Raw genomic sequence first — 21098 nt, forward strand, 5'->3', positions numbered from 1 at the left:
TGGGGGAGAATTGACTTTTTTGTTATTATTTATAGCTGTCATAAAAGCACCATCCCTGAACAATAGTTCTACTCTCAATTGATTTCTGTCTGTCTGTGTCATATTGGGTTTTTTTTTCTGTTTATGCATGGGAGCGGATGTGTACTTGATTGCTTTAAGTCAGGGGTTTTCAAACTGGGGTCCAGGGACCACGAGAGGGGGAGTGCTTAAAGGCCTGCAAAAACAAGAAAAAATGACTCACAAAATGTATTTTAGGGCTACCAAAGTTAATATGTGCACTGAAGATATTAATGAAATTTATTGACAGCACTAATTTTTAAGTGTCATTTTTAAGACTTGTGCTCACCAAGGCTGCATTCATTTGATCAAATATACAGTAAAACCCGTAATAATGTGAAACATTACAATATATAATGTTTTTCAGCAACGATTACTCTAGTCTCCAGTGTCACATGATCCTTCAAAAATCATTTTAATATGCTGATTTGGTGCTCAAGAAATATTTCTCACCACTTACCATTTATATATATATATATATATATTTTTTTTTTTTTGAGGATTCTTTGATGAATAGAAAGTTCAATAAAGATCAGCATTTATTTGAAATTGAAATATTTTGTGACATTATAAATATCTTTACTGTCACTTTTGATCAATTTAATGCATCCTTCCTGAAGGATTAATTTCTTTCACACACACACAAAAACGGACCCTAAACTTTTGAATATTATATGTATGTCTCTGTAAATGTAATTTTTATGGGGATTTTTTTTCCCCACAAAACTACCAAAAAAAGTAGTGCTGTTAATAAATAAATAAAAAAAGATCCGGAAAGTATTTACTTGTTTTTATGACGTCACATGATATTTTCCTCTGTGTTTTTTGTATACATGGAAAATATAAAACAACCTTAATATTTCAGGAACGGGGCTCCAAGATGATCAAAATATTTGGGGGCCCTTGTCATCAAAATGTTTGAAAACCCCTGGTGTCATTAATAGTAAAATCATAAAACGTTTGCAAACCACATTATCCAGGTACAAATAAAGTGTTTTAATCACACCACCACAGTGAATGAGCAAGCATTGAACATGACCTTTCACCTATTAAGAGGAGTCCAGACACAAGCAAAGTGTCTTCGCCCTTCGTTATTATCTCAATGACGCAACATGTTTTGACATTATCTGTGTGTGCTACTGAGCATCGTCTAGCTGCAGGTTGCTGCTTATTTCTTAGTGCTCAGATGAAAGCCCAAGTGTTCTCATGGGAGGAACTGCCTGTAAGATGACAGTCAGCAGATGATGAGTCCCCAAGTGTAGGTCGTATGAAAGGCCAGCCTTATCTCTTCAGATGACAGAATCACTGTGACAGCTTACCCATAGCAGCGCTGCCCCTACCCGTCACTCTCAGTTTTTAATTGAATTTCCGGTCCTGTGCAGTTTGTGTAAGTAATAACACAGACTGGAAAGATTATTTGGCCTGTAAATGTTTTTACTGTGACAACATGGGGATTCGAAAGGCACTGCATGAGAAAAAAAAAAAAATATATATATATATACAAAAAAAAAAGCTACATGTATTGCATACTGTAGGTTCACAATTAACAAAGACTACTGTCAAAGTGAAGATAGTTAGGAACTGCCATTGAAAACCATTCATTTTTTGAAGTGTGCTAGATTTATAAATTCACAGAACTACATGAGTCATTTCAGCTTGGTTTATATGGTGTATAACTTGGCTTCGGAAAATTCCAGCACAGTTGAAAGAGAGGCCGCAGGCAGAAAAAAAAAGAGCTTGGGATCAGCATTAAAACACAACTCGCGTAACAAAGGTTAATTTTGTGTTTATTTATACAAGTTTGTAAGGTTTTGTTTCATTTCATTTTTATCATAATCACAAAAACTAGTTAAAATGTGAGGTAAAATCCAAAATGATCTTGTACTATAAAATGTATATTGGAGTCAGCTTTTCACAATAGCACCATTTTTTCCTCTTATATTGCAGCTCAAGTTTCTTGATAATCTCTTTCCACTGAGATGAACTATAGGGACAGGGCCGTTATTATTGCAGAACTGTTATTTGGCATTAAACCAACAGGAGTCAGGAGTCACTTTCTGGGAAAGGCAGCTGTTCTCCTCTCACTTACCCAACTCCAGAAATGGTTCAAGGAATGCTGAAAAAGACAGACCTCTAAACCATTATAGAGGTAAACCCTGTCAATCATTGACACAATAGCTCCTCTCATATTAACAAGCACAATGTTCGGTTGGTTACACAGTACACTTTTTCGAAGCTATCAAAGATACAAGCTACACTATATCTTGATACCTTCATATACGTACTCATTTGGTAACACACGTGCTCATTCTTTGCTCTCCACGCCATGTGTTCTGTAACAGTACTCTTATCACTCTCAGGCTGGGTTCTTTGAAACTTTAAAGGACACGTTCAGAGAATTTAACAAGTCAATATCAGAGGTCAATATTCCCCATTGAAAAACCTGATGGAATTTAAGATGGGGAACTGCTCTAACATTTGCGTTTCTTGGAAGCATCCCCTGAGGTGAGAGCATGTGTTCTAGAGCTCACGGGGGAAGTTTTACTGCTGTCTCCTGATGGCACATATGGCGTATGGCCGAGGCTGAAGGGTCATGCCCAGTTTCGGAGAGAGATCTGGAATAAAGCCTTTGGGGAACTGAAGGTTGAACCTCTGGAGCAATGTGGTGAAGAATAAGAACATCTCCAGCCTGGCCAACTGCTCTCCCAGACAGTGCCGCTTACCTAAAGACCATCAAAGTGGATACGTAAGAATGAAGAATAACGTGACAAGCTTTTAGATTTACTGATTTCCTAAATATCTGCAGTTTACCTATTGAGAAGGGGAGAAATGCTTCATGCCGGACAAATTTGCCATTACAGTCAAGGAAGCGCTCTGGGCAGAAGATGGATGGGTCGCTCCAGTACTTCTCATCAAAGTGCACCGAGTACAAGTTAGTGATGACCATGGTGCCCTTGGGGATAGTGTAGCCACGCACCACTGCATCTTGAGTCGTAGCGCGGAAGATGCCCAGTGGGACGACATTGCAAAGGCGCAAGACTTCATGCAGCACTGCCTCCACATATGGCATCCTCTGCTTGTCTTCAAGAGCAGGTGGTCTGCCGTTCAGGACGCAATCGATCTCCATTTGGACCTTTTCTGCACAGAAAAAAACATAACGCCATTAGTGCAACGACATTAAAATGTTGTAAACGAGAACTGCTTCGTGGGCACCGGGCACCAACCTTGTATCCTGGGATATAGAGCCATGTAGAGCATAGCCCAGCGCAGGCAATTTGTGGTGGTCTCTGTGCCTGCGATGATGAGTTCTCCAACAGAGAAAATGAGATTATCTTGAGAAAAAGATGTCGCTTTATCGGTGGTGCTCTGTTCCATTTCGTCCAAGTAGGCATCGATGTAATGTTGCGGCGACTGCGGAATCCTGCCCTGTGAGAAGCGATTGATGATTTGCAGAAGGAAGTTGTACACCTTGTTGGCATTGCGAAACAGCTTTTGATGCTTCCCGAATGGCACGTACTCCATCCAGGGGAAGGCGTTGTACAAGAAAGCCCAGCCACTGGCAGCCAGCTCCACATTCTCACTGAAGATCTCAATCATGTGCTGAAAATCACCATCGTCGTAGGTGAAACGCTGGCCGAAGATAATGAGGTTGGTGATGTTGGAGACGGCATTGGTGACGAGATGCTTGGTGTTAAAGGGCTTCCCCTGGTGCTTGTCAATGGCATCCAGAAAAAACACACACTCCTCAGAAATCCTCTCAAACATTCGCTGACCACTGCCAAAGTAGCGGAAGCAGTTCACAGCCAGTTTGTGGTGTTCAATCCAGCCTCGACCATATTTGCAGTTCAGAAGTCCTAGACGGAGAATAAACAATGCGGTTGGCTTAAAAATGGAAACAAAGAAAGTTCATCTGATAAACTTTCTGTATGTTTAACCAGAGATTATTAGCCAAACAGCAGTCTTGTGGGTTAAACACAGTTTACAAGAATTGCAATACTGATTATGTGATAACCTCGTGTGTGACTGTCCGCTCTTCTCTAGTTATTGCCCCAACTCTGACATACATAACCGTGCCAGAGCCTTTTCTCTGAATCACCCAAATATTTGAAAGAGTACTTCACTAAAAATGAAAAATCGTTTCATTAACTTCCCTTATATTTTCTGTTTAAATCAATTGGAGATTTTTTTCTTTCCCAGACATTTCATAGTGACCATGACTGTTATGGACAAAGGAAGAAAAAACACACAATTAAACTAGTCCATAAAATATGCTTTATTCTGAAGTCCCATGACTGCTGCACAGATAAAAATGTTTGAACTACTGCAGCTTGTTATCATATAAAGCGTCAGTGATTAATGACTTATTTCGGTCTGTCTATCACACAAAGCAATCCTGTGGCTTGAGAAGACAAGAGTATACTGTAAAAGTTTATAGTTTATGATGATTTTTTTAAATCTCCTTTTGTTTCTTCCATTGAAAAAAAAAAGAGAACTGCTTACAAGTTTAGAAGGACATAATGTCGTCTTTCGTCATAATTTTCACTTTGGGAATTTTTAACTATCTAGATTTTACAGCAGTGATTCTAAAATAAATGATTCTATAAGAAACCACTTACCTCCCATTTTTGTCATCTTTTGAAATAAAGGGAGGGATGGGCGGTCTGCAAAAACCTCACTTTGATGATACAGGCATTCTTTGATGGCATCATAACCATTTAGAATAACAGTCGAGATTCCTCCCAGGTCTAGACTGAAAATCTGGATAATAAAGGGCAATATTCATTAATCCACTCCAATGCCAAACATATTTCTACTAATGAACGGAGTATAATTAGAGGACTACATTCACCCTCGTGGATACGGTGAAGAAAACGAATTAGGGATGCTGACTCAGCATGTCTTGGCCATTATACAAAACTGAGTGCTTTAGCGCTCTGCCAAAAATGCAACACTAAATGCAACACTCTTTTGTTCCTTTCAAATACACTTCTCACGACGCGGCGCGTCAAGACTAGAACGCTCCAATTCACTAACACGGACCAATCATCTGTGAGCTCAACGAGGGACATCAGCAACAGTAAAATGAGAGTATAACTGTCGAAATAATAATATAATAATTATAATGAAAATAATAAAAATGCCTGCATGCAACTGCATCTGTAATTAATCTCTGCAATTAGAGAAAAAGTATTTTGCCACAATAAGTAGCCAACATTGCACAAAACATTTATTATTTTTTACAATAGTAGTTAGACACCTAATATAAAGTGGGACCATAATTATTTATTATTAAATAATAATAAATAATAATTAGAAATGATTAATTTAGTATCAATAGCATAATAATATATATATATATATATATATATATATATATATATATATATATATATATTGTGTGGCTAGAGGAGTAGCTCTGCAGCGCGAGTCAAACAAAGAAACTCAAGGCGCATGGCGACGCGCCGCAAGGGACGCTTCCATTGTAGACAGTTACATTGATTACAAGACAGTAAGATGCATTACAATATTATGCATAATTATTATTATTAAGTGGCTTAAAATAACTTTTTAAAAAGAAAATCCATACAAGTGGTGACAACAACAAAAATTAGCAAAAACTTTAAAAGTTAAAAGCAGCCAATTTCACAAGTCTACAGTATGTTACTTGATCATGTGCAAGTAAATAAGAAAAATTGAGGACTGAGAGTAAGTGTCATCCGTACCTGTCCATGGATTTCACTCTGCCTCTTCATGTAGACGTGAGGCTCGGTGGCCAGGGACAGAATATTCCCTATCAGGGGTAAAGGTGTCGGTCCAGGGGGAAACCCTCGGGGTCTCCGCTGCTTTACGAGCTGGCAAATCACCAGCAAAATGAAGACTGTAATGAACAAACTGCCCAAACAAATGAGCGTTTGCTCCCAAGACACAGAGAGCAGAGATGTCAACCGTTTAATCGATACCATTTTAGATACTTAAACACTTTGGGATAATCTGTGCTTTCTGAAAAGTTTCTGGAGCTCCGTTCTCTGTCAGACAGTGTATTAGATCATCTTGCACATGTTGCTCTATATCCCCCGCCTCTTAAAGCCTAAGATTGGCTGGCGGAAAGAGCGCTTTGGATTAACTTGCATTGTGTTTGATTAAACGGTGGTCAGAACTATTGATTGGCGAGAATTCAGGCACATTTCTTTTCATTAGGGCAGATGTTCACAAGTACGTTTCCAAGCGGGCTTTTCTTTGTATTGGAGAAACTTGCAACATATAAACGGCCACGCCCACCCATGTAAGCCAAAAAAGGACTTTGCAGTGGAAACCCCTTCTCTTCTTTGAACTAGTGACTAATTCATCGAATCTTTTGAATCTGTTCATTAAAAAAAGACTCGTTCATTTATTCATTCAGTGCCCCTTTTTGCGGTTACATCGTAGCGCCCGTAGGTTGTGACTGACAGGCTAGAGTATGTTTGTATGTAATAAGTTGACCATTTCCTGAATCGATTCATTAAAGAGCAGACGACGGAAAGTGTTTGCCTACAAGTCTACTTAAAAATGAAGAAAAGGTGTTAGCATTAGGAGATACAACACATGCCTATCTTTTACCTACTTTGCGGACTACTAAAACTACCCGTGGCAACGGGTTCCATTCAATGGAGGGGGCGTGTCCGTTCAGTAGTTCCTTCCTACCAATGAGAGATGCTCCTTCACAGCTCGCACTCGAATGCTATTTGCTCGTACGGTGCAACATAGTCAGGTCCGAATCTTCAAGATTGTGTAACCCTGTAGGCATTTTTGAGGAAAAGTTGTTATACCACATTTTTAGAAAGTTCAATGTCTCCTGAATAAGGATCCACCGTATAACATTGAAATAAGGGTCCCATTTTCTTGTAATTGTCATTGAAACAATAGGTGCATTATTCACAGCCAAAACACTACAGGTGGATAGGGTAAAAAATTTAAGTTATAGATATCACCATAAAACCTTTCCAGTTTTTCACTTACATAGAGACAGACATTTTTTGTATTACAAGTTTTCTGAAATGTCATGTTTACATATGCAAATGAGGCATACCAGTATATATATATATATATATATATATATATATATATATATATATATATATATATATATATATATATATAATTCGAGGGGCAGGCATACCAGTGCGCGGTTCTCCCTTTCGGGCTAGCCCTGTCTCTTCGCGTCTTCACAAAGGTTGTCGAGGCAGCCCTTGTTCCTCTCGACGACTGGCTGATCCTAGCTCACTCTCGAGACAAGGTTTGCGAACACAGGGACCTAGTGCTGCGGCACCTAGCTTGTCTGGGCCTTCGGGTCAACTGGGAGAAGAGCAAACTCTGCTCCGTGCAGAGGATCTCTTTTCTCGGTATGGAAATCGACTCGGTCGCCATGTGCGTGCAGCTTATGAGCGTGCGCGCGCAGTCACTGCTAATTTGCCTTCGTCAGTTCGAGGGCAAGAGTGCGGTTCCACTGAAACTATTTCAGAGGCTCCTGGGGCATATGGCATCCGCAGCCGCAGTAACGTCGCTCGGCTTGCTTCATATGAGACCGCTTCAGCTTTGGCTTCGCGATCAAGTCCCGAGGTGGGCATGGCAACACGGCACGCTCCGAGTCCCAGTGACTGCCGTCAGACCTTCACCCCGTGGACGAACCTCAGTTTTCTATGGGCTGGAGTGCCCATAGAACGAGTTTCCTGGCATGTTGTTGTATCAACAGATGCCTCCATAATGGGCTAGGGCGCCATGTGCAATGGACATGCTGCCGCAGGCTCCTGGACAAGACCCCAGCGCCTTTGGCATGTCAATTGCCTCGAGTTGCTGGCTGTACGTCTCACCCTGCACCGCTTCTGTGCGTTGCTCAGGGGTCAGCACGTATTAGTCCAATCAGACAATACCGCCACAGTAGCGTACATCAACCGACAAGGTGGTCTGCGCTCCCGCCGTATGTCGCAACTCGCCTGCCACCTCCTCATATTGAGTCAGAAGCATCTGAGGTCGCTTCCAGCCATTTATATCCCGGGAGACCTGAACCGTGCAGCTGATATGTCTCGGTTTCGGCCTCTCGCTGGAGAATGGGGACTCCATCCCCAGTCGGTTCATCTGATTTGGGATCAGTTCGGGGACGCACAGGTAGATCTGTTTGCCTCCCACGACTCTTGCCACTGTGACCTGTTTTATTCTCTGACCGAGGGCACGCTCGGCACGGATGCACTGGCGCACAGCTGGCCGCGGGGCCTCCGCAAGTATGCGTTTTCCCCCAGTGAGCCTTCTTACGTAGACTTTGCGCAAGATCAGGGAGGACGAGGAGCAGGTAATTTTGGTTGCCCCGTATTGGCTCAACCGCACCTGGTTCCAAGAACTAGTACTCTTCGCGACAGCACCTCCCTGGCCAATTCCTCTGAGAAAGAACCTGCTTTCTCAGGGACGGGGCACCCTATGGCACCCTCGTCCCGATCTTTGAAACCTCCATGTGTGGTTCCTGGACGGGACGAGGCAGGTTTGAGTACCCTACCACCAGCGGTGGTGGCTACCATCACTTCCGCTAGACTAGAGCATCGTCCACGAGACATGCCTATGCGTTGAAGTGGAACCTCTTTGTCAACTGGTGTTCTTCTAAACTTAAAGAACCCACGAAAGGCCCGATCAGTGTCGTGCTTTCCTTCTTGCAAGAAGGGTTGGAGCGAAGGTTGTCTCCCTCCACCCTGAAAGTGTATGGTGCCGCTATTGCCACACATCATGATGCAGTTGATGGTAAGTGCATTGGAAAGCACGACCTGATCATCAGTTTCCTGAGAGGAGCGAGGAGACTGAATCCTCCTCGCCCTCCTCTCGTTCCCTCTTGGGACCTCTCTGTGGTTTTAACTGCTCTGCAGAGTGCTCCCTTTGAGCCTTTGCAATCAGTGGAGCTTAAGTTCCTGTCAATGAAGACAGTGCTCCTGGTTGCATTGGCCTCCATCAAGAGGGTAGGGGACCTGCAGGCATTTTCGGGTGACGAAGCGTGCCTGGAATTTGGACCGGCTAACTCTTACGTGATCCTGAGACCCCGGCCTGGATATGTGCCCAAGGTTCCCACCACACCCTTTCGAGACCAGGTGGTGAACCTGCAAGCGCTGCCCTTGGAGGATGCAGACCCAGCCTTGGCACTGCTCTGTCCAGTACGCACCCTCCATGCTTACGTAGACAGGATGCATTGTTTCAGGACTTCAGACCAGCTCTTTGTCTGTCATGGTGGGAAGCTGAAGGGAAAGGCTCTCTCCAAGCAAAGGTTGTCTCACTGGATAGTGGACGCCATTGCTTTGGCTTATCAGCAGCAAGGTCGACCATGCCCCCTTGATGTGACAGCCTGCTCCACCCGGAGTGTGGCATCCTCTTGGGCTCTAGCGCATGGCGCCTCGCTAACAGACACATGTAGATCTGCAGGCTGGGCGACACCTAACACGGCCTCTGGGCGACCCCCACGTGTGTAGTCCACTGTAAGCCTCTCTGAGCATGTGTCTTTCCCTCGGCAAGCTACCTTGCCACCCCTGGGTTTGAAATATTCCACCTGCAGCTGGACACCCCAGTGATTCTCAATATGCAGCCCCCTGGGGTCATGTGTATTCCAAGTCCCCCCCCTTCGGGCTGGGCATAATTGCATATTTCCACTGATATATGCTTCCTAGTGTTCCTTGGCATAATTCCAGCAGCCATTAAAAACTATCCCTTTCATGTTAATGTTGTTTTTTCATTGTTTACATGTTTAAATATTCTGAGAATGCATAGTTTTAGTTCTAATGTTTAATGTTTAAACTGTAATAAATGCATTAAAACTTTTTTTTTTGGCAGCCATTTTGTTTTTATTGTTTATGACAAAACAGTGATGTTTACAACTTGTTATACGGCAGAAATGGATTCAGCACCTAAAAATCATATAGAAACAACACTTGAAGTACTTTTCCTCAAAAATGCCTACTGCATCTTATCCAGGGCTATTTATCTATTTTGGGACCTGACTAACAGTCAGTCAGTCAGTCAGTCTGCTAATGCTTTTACAAAGTCAACGGTCAAGTTGTTTGTCGTTATAAACTTTGAAGACAGGAAACCAGTCACTTAATATTTATTTCAAAAGGCAGAGTCAGAGATTTGAAGTGAGCGCAAAATATGAGTCAGTTAGAAGGTAAAGTGAATTATTTATTCAAAAACACTAATTCGTTCACGAACGAAATATCACGAAGCCTACTTTAAATTCTTTGAGTCACTTAACTTACCATATGAGTTTGGCTGAAGTTCCGAAGAATTCGACATAGAGTTAAAAATTTACGATCGTTTTAAAAATAAATTAAAAAGGTCAGCCTGGCCCAGAATACTTTTTGCTTTTTTTTCATGACAAGTGTGCTTTGCTAACCAAGTAAAAACAGTTTTCGGGTCAGACACGTTTGCACTGTAGGATTTGTACAAACTTTGACCTTATGGTTTGAAACTAACGTTAACTTACCCTCCACTCATGTCAGCATTTTTTCCTGCTATTTTAAGTAAGACCTGCAAGTTCGCAGCACGTTTATCAAGTTACCATAGGAGTATACAAAAGCACCCAGTTTAATTAATCAGAACACATATGAATTGTGATCGTTTTTATTACCCGTATGGTGATGTTAGTGTATTATTTAAACAAAAGCATTATGCTTCTGCACCACTGCACACATTCAAAAAGCATGTAAAGGGTTAGCCTAAATAATATTATCAGGGGCTATGTACTGCAGAATCTTTTAATATTTAAAACTCAGTTTGTCATAACTATTGTAATGTAGGCTATTACTCATATTTAATTAGGAAATTGCTTTCATATTAATTGCTTTTTTTTAGAACCAACAGTTGAATTCAAGACAGTACAGAACATTTCCATTTCAAATTGTGCACAACAATCACCATTGAACAAAAAATAAAATGAACAAATAAATTAATAAATAGTCTTATGTATATGTTATCAATAAACAGTGCCTCATAAAAAAAGCTAATAGTGCCTGCAGAATGGCATAACCCTTTTATCTTAATTGCAGCCTATAAAAATTGCATGAGCTTGTATTTATAAACTGTGTATAGTGGGAAATGCTGTCTTGAGAAAATAATAGGTTTGAAAAGAAAGCAAAGCATATGTCTTTCCACAAAACAGGAATCATACCAACCTCTGCATGTTTTTATCATTTTAAAGGATAAGTGAATGAAGTATCAGCATGTTAACTATAGCCGTCATAGGCTACTAATTTGATCATAAATCCTCCTGGTTTTCTCAGTAGAAATGTGATTTTCCACATTGTTGATGCTCTATTACATGGTGTCTTTGGGCCTTATTATCTATGAAGTTTGAGCCCTTCCATCGGTATTGATAGATACATCCAGCAGGTCTCAGGGGATTCTGTTCAAAGACTGCAGTGTTTGTGATATATAATGAGGACATCTAGAACATTCAATATATCCTCCCATAAGAAACACTTCTAATTATGGATTTGGTATAGCTGAGGGAAAAGTCAGTCAACATAAATGAATCAATAAAAGGAATTTGAGGCCTCAGAGGAGCAACGGCATATTATGAAAAGAAATCCTTTGCTGTGATTTTAGCAAAAGACAAGGCTAAAAACGTAATTAGTTTCAGATTTCACAAACATTTTTTTTGTAGTGTTGCACATACAGTAAGCAGTCTCAGTCATTATTTTTGTTAGTCCATGGTGACTTGGTACCGTGCCAATCCCAGTCAGATGATGCCATTGGTTGTTAATGTAGCCTAAATAAAAGGATGGTGTGTGATTAATAAAGCACACAGACGAGATTATGATGAACTCGCTAAGGAGGGTTGATTGATAAGCAACACTCAGTGATTAAATCTCATTTCCTTAATGTCTAAGGATGAACTGTGCTGGCTCCTCACTGACCATTTAGTGCTACTCATTGTCTCAGAGAGGGTTATGGATTGTGTTTAGTTTTCCTCTCAGAGTCATTACAAATCACACTTAATCCCTGCTCCGTTCCGTCTGCAGGTGTTTAAACAGTCACGCAGATCAAACAAGCTGTGTCGGACGTCTCCTGCACCATGATAACTGATGCCGTTCCTCAAATGAACTCTGAAGGATGTCTCACATACGTAGGTGCATAGGCAGATGCAGCCCATGAGCAAACATAATCTAAAAGGACATTGTCTGCTTCAAAACTAAATGATTATCTGTCTTCTGAAATAACTTACAGAAGGCTGGCTGGAGTGAGTGATGAAAGCATGACCAAATTTGAAAAGGTTACAGTATTGACTCCAAAGTTTCATGCAGGAAAGGAGAACTCTCGACTTTGTTTGCTTACTCACTGAACTATGGACGTGGGTACGTCTCAGCAAAGTGTTCCACTAGCGGAAATGACCCTTCATTAGGCTGGAGTTCATCACGCGTGCAAGTGTAGTTTGCGTCCATAGCATGGGTCCGTGGTCCTGTCACATTGCCCAGATTTACTGATTCCGTCATTGGCGCAGCTTTGGGTTCGATAACACTAAAAGGCTCATCCAGACTAATGGGGTTCCTATGTGACGCAAACACTGTCTCTTAGTGGAAATGGTTTATTAGGCCTTAACCAATAAAGAAGAGGAGTCAGATGATGCCTCAAGACAAAGACTTCTGTAATTGGGACTGAGATAGAAGGCTTGTTATGGACGTAACCTCTTTGATTCTGACAAAGGGTCACATCATCACGGAAACCCAAATAAGGACAAGAGCAATGTTGCAATTGATCACACGCATTATTACAGGATACACGGTTAAAGGGTATTCAAGTTTGTTTTCTGCCATCAACATTAGTCTGGCACGTCATTTGAAACGGATTTACGAAAATGTCACACATAATCCATTTGTTTTTGTTTTTTTCCTCTCTTAAAATAGTTTTGTGTATGTGCTTTACACAAGGTTTTCTAAACAATTATCAAAAGTAGAATTTTAGAAAATTATAATTGAAAAATAAAGCAGCATTATGACAGAAGTCTCATACCAACTTTATATGTGTGATAGAGCCATATCACATGTGGACACAATGGTGTGATAGATAGATAGATAGATAGATAGATAGATAGATAGATAGATAGATAGATAGATAGATAGATAGATAGATAGATAGATAGATAGATAGATAGATAGATAGATAGATAGATAGATAGATAGACAGACGGACGGACAGATACGAGAGTTGAAGAGATACGATAGATTAGGTTGGTACTAAAAATTATCACAACAGAAAAACAGATCAGACTTTCTTTAAATAGTTCCCTTACTTTTTTTAAAAAACGATATTGAATTTTGCTGATCACTGGTGAATTTTTGTGAATGGAGCAGTTTGTGATTGAAGAATGACGTCATTAGTGTGACACACTCTTTATCATTTTCCAGAAGCCCGAAGACACTCTGATTGGTTGGATGAGGGAGCAGTGAGCTCTGGTTGGCTGTCAGAGAATCATTAAACACCCACGCTGTCAGTAGTGAGACCCACATGGTGGGTATATAGGCAGGTGTATTGTAGCTTAATGCAACAGACTCAAAATTTCATCAAGTTGAAATATTCCCTCTATTTTGGGACGACTCTTTTCTATACTCTATCAGTTGCACGAAGCTGAACATCTCAAGGTAAGTAACAACTATTTTTGGCTTGACACATAATAAATGTGCCATGCTTTTTACAAATCTCAATATACTGTACCATAGATGTGTGTAAATAATAAAATAAAATGTTAGGAAGAGCTTAATGGTATATGCATTACTCTTTGGCTCTGTAGTTGCACAGAGAGGCATGCTCGATGGATTTTTTTTTTCAAGGAGAATTGGACGGCTACTTAGACCTGGCTGTGGGTGCAGAGACAGCAGTTCATTACACTAATGCACAGGGTCCTGCTGGAAGGGAAATCACGAGGCTAATATCTTTAATGCTGCAGTTATAGCATAGCGCCTGACAGGAGACGTCTGCACCAACCACACAAGCTCTGATTCTTCTGCAGCAAATAGGAGAATGTGTGGATAACTTTCCAAATAATATTATTTTAGTTTTTTTTAGCTCAATGATACTTTAAAGAGGGTGCTTATTTTCATCTTTTTAACCAGTGATGGCTTGACCATGACATTTTTTCCCCTCATCATTTTCGGTCTGTTCTTAAACTATTTAATGATGAAATGTTTCACTGCAGGGGACCATGGTTATGTTGAAGATCTCCGCTTTCCTTGTTGCCTATGCACTGATTATTTGTCAGATGTACAGCTCTAATGCGGCTCCTGCCAGGTAAGGTTCTATTAGAAACATATTGACATGTTGATAAATGCTTGAAGGCCAGTGTTTTTCCTTTGATAATTCCTCAAATTGGCTAAATATATTTACAAGTGAAATGGGTGCTTTGGTAAAGTCATTCGGACGAAGGCAAGGGAGCATATGTTTTCATTAGAGGTTGCGGCATCATGGACTATCAGTCTTTTGATTACATCAGATGAATCCCGGCCAAACCCACTCTGCTTACGACAGTATTGATCGGGCGATAAATCTTAACTTGGCAACTGGACAGCTTTTAAGTGCTATACTCTTAGCAGATTGTTTTGATTATGTTTAGGATTTGATGTACCAAGCAAAAAGTGCTTTTATCATAAAAAAAAAGAGGACACCTCACACAAACCATTTGTGTAGTCCTGTAAGACATGATCATCACGAAGACATTGCGTTGCAGGCCTGCACTGGAATCATCACCAGATCGAACTACGCTTACTGACTACGAAGCGAGAAGATTGCTTCACGCAATTGTCAAAGAATTCATGCAGATGACCGAAGAGGACATGGAACAACAAGCTACTGAGGAAAACAGGTACAAATCCCATAGTGTCTATTTCTCGAATCATTCCAAACGCAATCTGTTGAATACTTTAGCGAGTGTGCACTGATTTGTTTCTCTCATATTCAAGAAAGTAAGCCCGAAATGCCTCCAACATGAGAGCAATACCTCCTTAATGTCAAGTGTACTTGTACTTGTTGTAAATGACAGGTATGTGATGAATTTCTGTTAAGAAGTGGGGAAGGCTTTAGAGTTCTCTGCCAGTTTATTCTCTGCATGAAACTTTAGATTTACGAGAGATTGACCGTGTGTAAATGCCTGTTTGCTCTTAATGCATGAAAACGAGGATATCAAACGGCATGGATGGAAGCATGATCTGAAAACATGTGAGGAAATGCCTGCATGATATGCTCAAGTAAAGACATGAAAAGTGCGTCAGAAATGAATTACTGAAGCATGATTTATTTTACGAGACCATAATGATAGCCGTGCGAGGAAGCATGTCAACATGCATCCTGTCATCATGTCTATCCTGTATGTGAATGTATCCTGCATGTCTAAGTGTCTATGAGTTTCTCTGCATGTGGTCTTTTTCCTCACAGCCTGGGTAGAGCCGTGTCCAAGCGCTGCTCCAGCCTCAGCACTTGCGTGCTGGGGAAACTGTCCCAGGAGCTGCACAAACTGCAGACGTATCCACGCACCAATGTTGGAGCGGGTACACCGGGCAAGAAGCGCAGCCTGGAAGAGAGTGATGTGTTGGCTGGATACGGAGAGGCGCTCAACCGTGTCTAATCGGCAGCGGCTGTAAACCCGTGCTTGGCCCTGATATGCAAGTGCATGTGGAAGTTTGCTTGCCTGATTGACTTGAAAGAACATTTTTTTCTACTTTCTTTGGCAGAGTAACAAATCTCAGACAGACTCTGTTCCACTAATTCCATATAGTCACTGGATCTATTTGGGTTATATAACTGATTCATAAATAGAATCTCTCATTGGTAGACAGGGCGTAACGACAAGCTTTTTTTAACCCACAGCAAAATTCCTGTCTTGTGTGATTTGACTTTGTTCTTGATCTAATAAAGATATTTTTAGAAGGAGATCTTCTTTGCCTGTTGTTTGTTAAAGGTTCAGAAATGAACGAGCATTCTTATGTGATTAATTCCATATAATCAGGCTTAAGTACACATTTTAGGTAAGATATATTACTGCTGACATTTTTATGTTTTTTGTTAAATATATTTAATGCATAAATGATGTACATTTCTAATCAATTTATAAAGTCTTTTAATATGTTGCTTTATTTCTTTTAAATGAATAGTTCAATTCCCATTCTTTTTTTACCCCTCCAGTATTACGACACAGAAGAGAGCCTGTAACACGGCCACATGTGTAACCCATCGCCTGGCAGATTTCCTGAGCCGCTCGGGGGGAATCGGAAGCAGCAAATTTGTCCCCACTAATGTGGGCTCCCAGGCGTTCGGCAGACGAAGGAGGCTCAGTCAGGAGTAGTCAACTAAATGGGTCTTTGTGAAATGGTACGTGAATAGTGTTCTGAATCCTCTCGTGTCTTTTCAAGTGTCAAAGTATGTGTACCGCCATGACATTATAGGCATGTCGTGTTTTATGTTAGAATGATGTTGACGTCACCGAATATGATTATATTTAATGTTCGTGTGACAATATTTTATGATTATGTGATCATACTGAAACAGCACCACCAATAATAGATACAGTCCACCTTGAAATAATCATAATCTAATTTAAACCTAAATAAACAAAAGGTTGTAGCTGTTTGAAAAGTTTGAAACAAACCAATTTTATGATGTAAAATTATTTTTTAAATGTAAAGTATAGCTATTATAAAAAAGAAGCATTTTCAGAAGTGTACTCCTCTTTTTGCACCTTATTCTACTTAAAATAGCTTTAAAAAATCGTAATTTTTCATATTACTGTGCTGATATTATAGTTACAGTATGAATTTATGTTGCAGGTGTCATATACAATGATGATAACATCCTACATAAATCTTTCAACAGGTCACCAATCTACACGTCCACAGTTCTTCTTTGATCGCTGTCAATAAAAGAGAAACCATCATGTCCTCATTATGAACCCTGGGAATGGAAACTCCTCACTTTCATCTGAATGGACTCCAGTTGATAGCACTGATCGTTTCCATTCAGCCAGACATTATAACGGCTTATTTTTTTGTCTCTTCATCAAAGCAACATAAGTTTAAAAAAAGAAAAAGAAACGAGAAAGCGGTGATGATCATTTTTCTACTCATTTGGATCCGAGGAAGAGCATTGCTTCATTCTTTCCTCTCAGCAGAGAGCACATTCAGTATGTACAGTCTGGTTTGGCCCTTGTTCCTTTAATGTGTCTCAGCACATTACGGTATTTTGGGGATCATATTAAAGCAGCGCCTCATAAAAAGGCTTCCCTGATTATGGATGTGTCTTGTGCCTTGATGTAACACACTTTACATGCCGCTGTTGTACAGTATGTTTGAATTAAAGGAGGGAGGTACTACCACTGAATTACAAATTGTAACAATTGTGAATTTGAGCAAGATTAAAATGTATTTTAGATACATAAGGTTTGGGGTACTTGATTTATTGACTGACTGGTTGTTTTAGTAATTGGTCTGCATAGTGTCACACATGCCCCCCTCATGTCACGTTCGATTTTGCATTTCTGAAACAATAATCAGAATTAAATGACAACCACATCAAGGTTCAGCATTGATTTGTCCAGTTGTTCTGAATGCCAATTTAAAAGGTCATAATCCAATTGAGCACTGAAATGGGTCTTACTGAAAGTGTCTATTTAAGAAATCCAATTTGTAAACCAACGTTAATCTAGCATAGTCAATTAACATTAATTAATGAAAACCTAATATCTAACAGTAGACAAAAAATAGAAATCTTATTTCTATATCTGAATAATAGTAGTACGGCTTGTTCGAGTAAGAACAAAGACTTTGCATCACTGCGTTGTGTTTTGTAGCCCCAGAGACGTGCTTTATTTGTTTTTATTGGGTCCTCTGTGCAAATTACAGTGACAGCAGCCATTCTGTATAAACCCTTCTGGGAACCGTTCGTCATGATTCTGTTTTTTTGTTTTGTTTTTTTGTGAGTGTGTTTAATTGTCATGCTGGTCACCCAACAGTGACCACCCATGGGAACTTGTCTACAGTCAAATCAATTCCCTAAAATAGAGGTAGCACTTTATTTTACAGTCCTGTTCCCTATGTACTTATTACAGTAATTGCAATAACTGCTTAATAACAAGGCACTAACCCTGAACCTACCCCTAAACCTAACCGTAACCCATTTAGTTATCTTATTACCCAGTACTCTCTTAGGAAAGTGCACGTACTGTAAAGAAAAAGTGCTACCAAAATAGAAGTAAAATGGCCTTTTTTGGTGTCATTTAGAGGGAGTGCAGAGACCCGTTTTGCAGAATGAATTGATCCTCCTTATATTTACTGACACCATTGAGGTCCTATGAAACATGTCTCTCTCATCTTGTAAGCAGGAGTGACGTTTAAATAATGCATATAGCGTCTTTTCCTGCATCTATTTGAGCGATTGAAACCTTTAATCTATTTCATAATTTAAGCAATAACATTTTATGTGCTTCTAAATGAGAATAAAAGAGCACAATGTGAATGATTCATTTTCATTCATATAATCTCATAAATGGGGCTAATTCTAATCACCAAAACCACTCTTCCAAGTTTCCCATCACAGCCTTCTCAACAATCGTGACGGCAAGTGCTTTCTTGTGTCCTCACACAGTTCAAATGGATCCCATCCAGTTAGATGCTTTGTTAATTAACCTCTATGCCATCATAGTAGTAGTGAGTCATTTCATATTGCAGTGCCTCTGCTGCCCAGCCCATTCCTCTCTGCTAATAAGGAGAGATTGTAAGTTCTCGTGCCTCGGTGAGGCAGGGTCTCTTTGAGAGCCAGCCAGTCAATTAATCTTTATCTGCAAACTTTTACATTACATTACTCCTATCACCGTACAAATTTCATTGCAATTACATCTGACATATTTCCCAATGCAAACAGAAGAGAAAACGCAACAATTGCAAAACTTGGGAATTGTTTACCAAAAAGCTCCTGGCATTAAATTAGATGTATTGCTTTAAGTAATGCTTTTTTTAAACAGCAATAAAAAACAGATGGATAGTTATTTTTGGTACGTTTAAGTAAAAGAAAAAGAGCTCTGCAGTTATTTGCTTAATTGAGCTGCATAATTGAGTAAGGAAGTGCGATGATTTCGCCACAGTAAGACGTCATTAAGTAAATGGATTACAAGTCTCCGGCGCTGTACGTCCAACTTAAAAAAATATGGACTGATCTAAATGAAATACATCAACACATGGAGCTAAATAAAGCAGCTAGTGCTTTAGCGTCTGTGTGGCAGTCAGCCAGTCACTTCACCTATGACAGATACTGCTTAAACATGCTGGCTAAAATGCTAAGCAGTCTAAAATTGAAGGACTGCATTTCTAGAATGAAACGGAAAAGAATCCAACACTATCAACTGGTTAATTACTATTTAATAGTATATGTCAAAACAATTTGACATATTACTTGACCTCCTCAAATAACACGGTAAACATCAACACATAATATATAATATCATGAAGTTTCTATCTTTTCATTATAATTAATGGGATTTTTTTTAATTAGGTTTGAAATTCATTGATTTGTGATCTCAATTAAATAATTTTCATTAGGGAGAGCTGTGTGTGGCGGTTCTGTTTGTTGTCACTACTGGATGCGCTTTACTGTAAAAAGCAATTGCTTTGATTGAAGGCAAAGTGACGCACATCCGCTAATGAGATCAATGGCAGAATATAGAAAACATGATATTTACCAAGCCTCTCACCCTGAGTGGAACAAGAAAAGCCCAAAGAGAAAAAAAAATAAAAAATCAATTCTTTCCACATCACTCTCTTGTGGACTCTGTTTATGGAAGATGAAATGGGCATTTTGGCCCCAAACCAGGTAAAAGATTGTACTCTGCATTCTCATAGGAGATGCTATTCTACCTCGATCGAACAATACAAATTAATAGCCTGTTTCAAAATTAATAATCTGTTTCTATGCTGTCGACTATGCTGACCTGACATCTTCACACCTGTGCTGTGACGATAAATGTTTGTTGCATGAAGAAAAAACACTATTTACTTCACACAAATTACTACAAATATTTTATTATTATTATTATTATTTTTAATAAATATATTTATGATGATGAGTTGGAGCAAATGTTGAATGCTTTTTTTGTTGCTCTTTGCTAATTTAAATGTGGGAAATAGAAATTAAACGAGTAGGTTTTACACAGATCCTGAGCACAAACCGAAGGCAGCTGAATTTATTAATAAGACATAAAATCCTCGGTTACATGAGCCAATCTGCACAATGTTTCTGGTTTCATTGCTTTCCCCTAAAGTTCTGCATGGTTGACACTGTCATGAAATCGGTGAACTGACGCCCACTTTCCTCCTCTTCAAAAACAGTTTGCATTCAATTATCAATAATCCGTGAAATTGAGGTTACATGGAGATGAATGAGGAAAATGTAGACCAAGATCATAATTTATTTGTGAGGGAGGAAAGCGTCTAATCAAAATCTGAATCTCTTATCAAAATTCCTAAATTAATGATCTGTTCTTGCTGTAAAACTACTCAGGCCAGAGTGATAAATCCTCTCAAAAACTGTGAGAAAATGCTCAGGAGAATTAGTAATTGTTAAATCTCTCTCTCTCTGTGTGTGTGTGTGTAATGCCGTCTCTAAATCAGCACTGTTGAACTAGCTGCAGTTTTAATGGGCTCAAATTTGATTTCAAGTTGTGCTATGGAACATTCAAGTGCCTGTTTGAGAACTTTAAATGTGCAGAAATTAATTTTTATGCAAGTTCACAAGGTGTTCTGAAATTTCTTGATTATTTTTATGCAGCTCTGACCAACTACCTTCAATCTTGTCGCATTGATTGGCCTGGTTTGTCAAGGTGTCACAGTCACCTCAGTTTGGACTTTGTTTTCATTTGCACAGTTTCTTCTTGTCTTGTTTGTTGTCATGGTCACAGATTTGATTTTGTCACTCAGTTCAGGTGTGTGTATCTAATCATTCTTGTTTGCACTTTGCACGTGTATTTAAGTTCCCTTGTTTCTGTTCATTGTTGTTGAGTCTTGTTT

The 21098-nt window shown here is 39.7% G+C and overlaps 2 protein-coding genes across 2 annotated transcripts; one reads left to right on the plus strand and one right to left on the minus strand.

The window, feature by feature from the left end:
* Window positions 1-1817: 1817 nt before the first annotated feature.
* On the minus strand, window positions 1818-6313 carry cyp2r1 (cytochrome P450, family 2, subfamily R, polypeptide 1). Its single transcript, XM_081352807.1, has 5 exons — window positions 5781-6313; window positions 4674-4815; window positions 3282-3911; window positions 2869-3195; window positions 1818-2780 (listed from the first exon to the last, which is right to left on the minus strand). Exons 1-5 carry the CDS (start codon window positions 6018-6020, stop codon window positions 2599-2601), a joined length of 1521 nt encoding a protein of 506 aa, XP_081208933.1. The 5' UTR covers window positions 6021-6313; the 3' UTR covers window positions 1818-2598.
* Window positions 6314-14257: 7944 nt separating this feature from the next.
* On the plus strand, window positions 14258-15673 carry calca (calcitonin/calcitonin-related polypeptide, alpha; the record flags this gene model as incomplete). The annotated part of the gene is made up of 3 exons (XM_081393055.1): window positions 14258-14343; window positions 14780-14914; window positions 15484-15673. 3 exons carry the CDS (start codon window positions 14258-14260, stop codon window positions 15671-15673), a joined length of 411 nt encoding a protein of 136 aa, XP_081249181.1.
* Between the last annotated feature and the right edge of the window lie 5425 nt (window positions 15674-21098).

This window comes from Scardinius erythrophthalmus (genome assembly GCF_964197995.2).
Source record: "Scardinius erythrophthalmus genome assembly, chromosome: 2".
In the NCBI taxonomy this organism is placed as follows: Eukaryota; Metazoa; Chordata; class Actinopteri; order Cypriniformes; family Leuciscidae; genus Scardinius; species Scardinius erythrophthalmus.

What these genes read in the sequence shown, in the direction of transcription:
- cyp2r1 (XM_081352807.1), bottom strand. Translation starts at nt 6,020, where the DNA reads ATGGTATCGATTAAACGGTTGACATCTCTGCTCTCTGTGTCTTGGGAG. An exon ending in AGAGTGAAATCCATGGACAG is followed by an intron (nt 4,816 to 5,780) that starts GTACGGATGACA and finishes TTTATTATCCAG; the next exon opens with ATTTTCAGTCTAGACCTGGG. An exon ending in TCTATATCCCAGGATACAAG is followed by an intron (nt 3,196 to 3,281) that starts GTTGGTGCCCGG and finishes TTTTCTGTGCAG; the next exon opens with AAAAGGTCCAAATGGAGATC.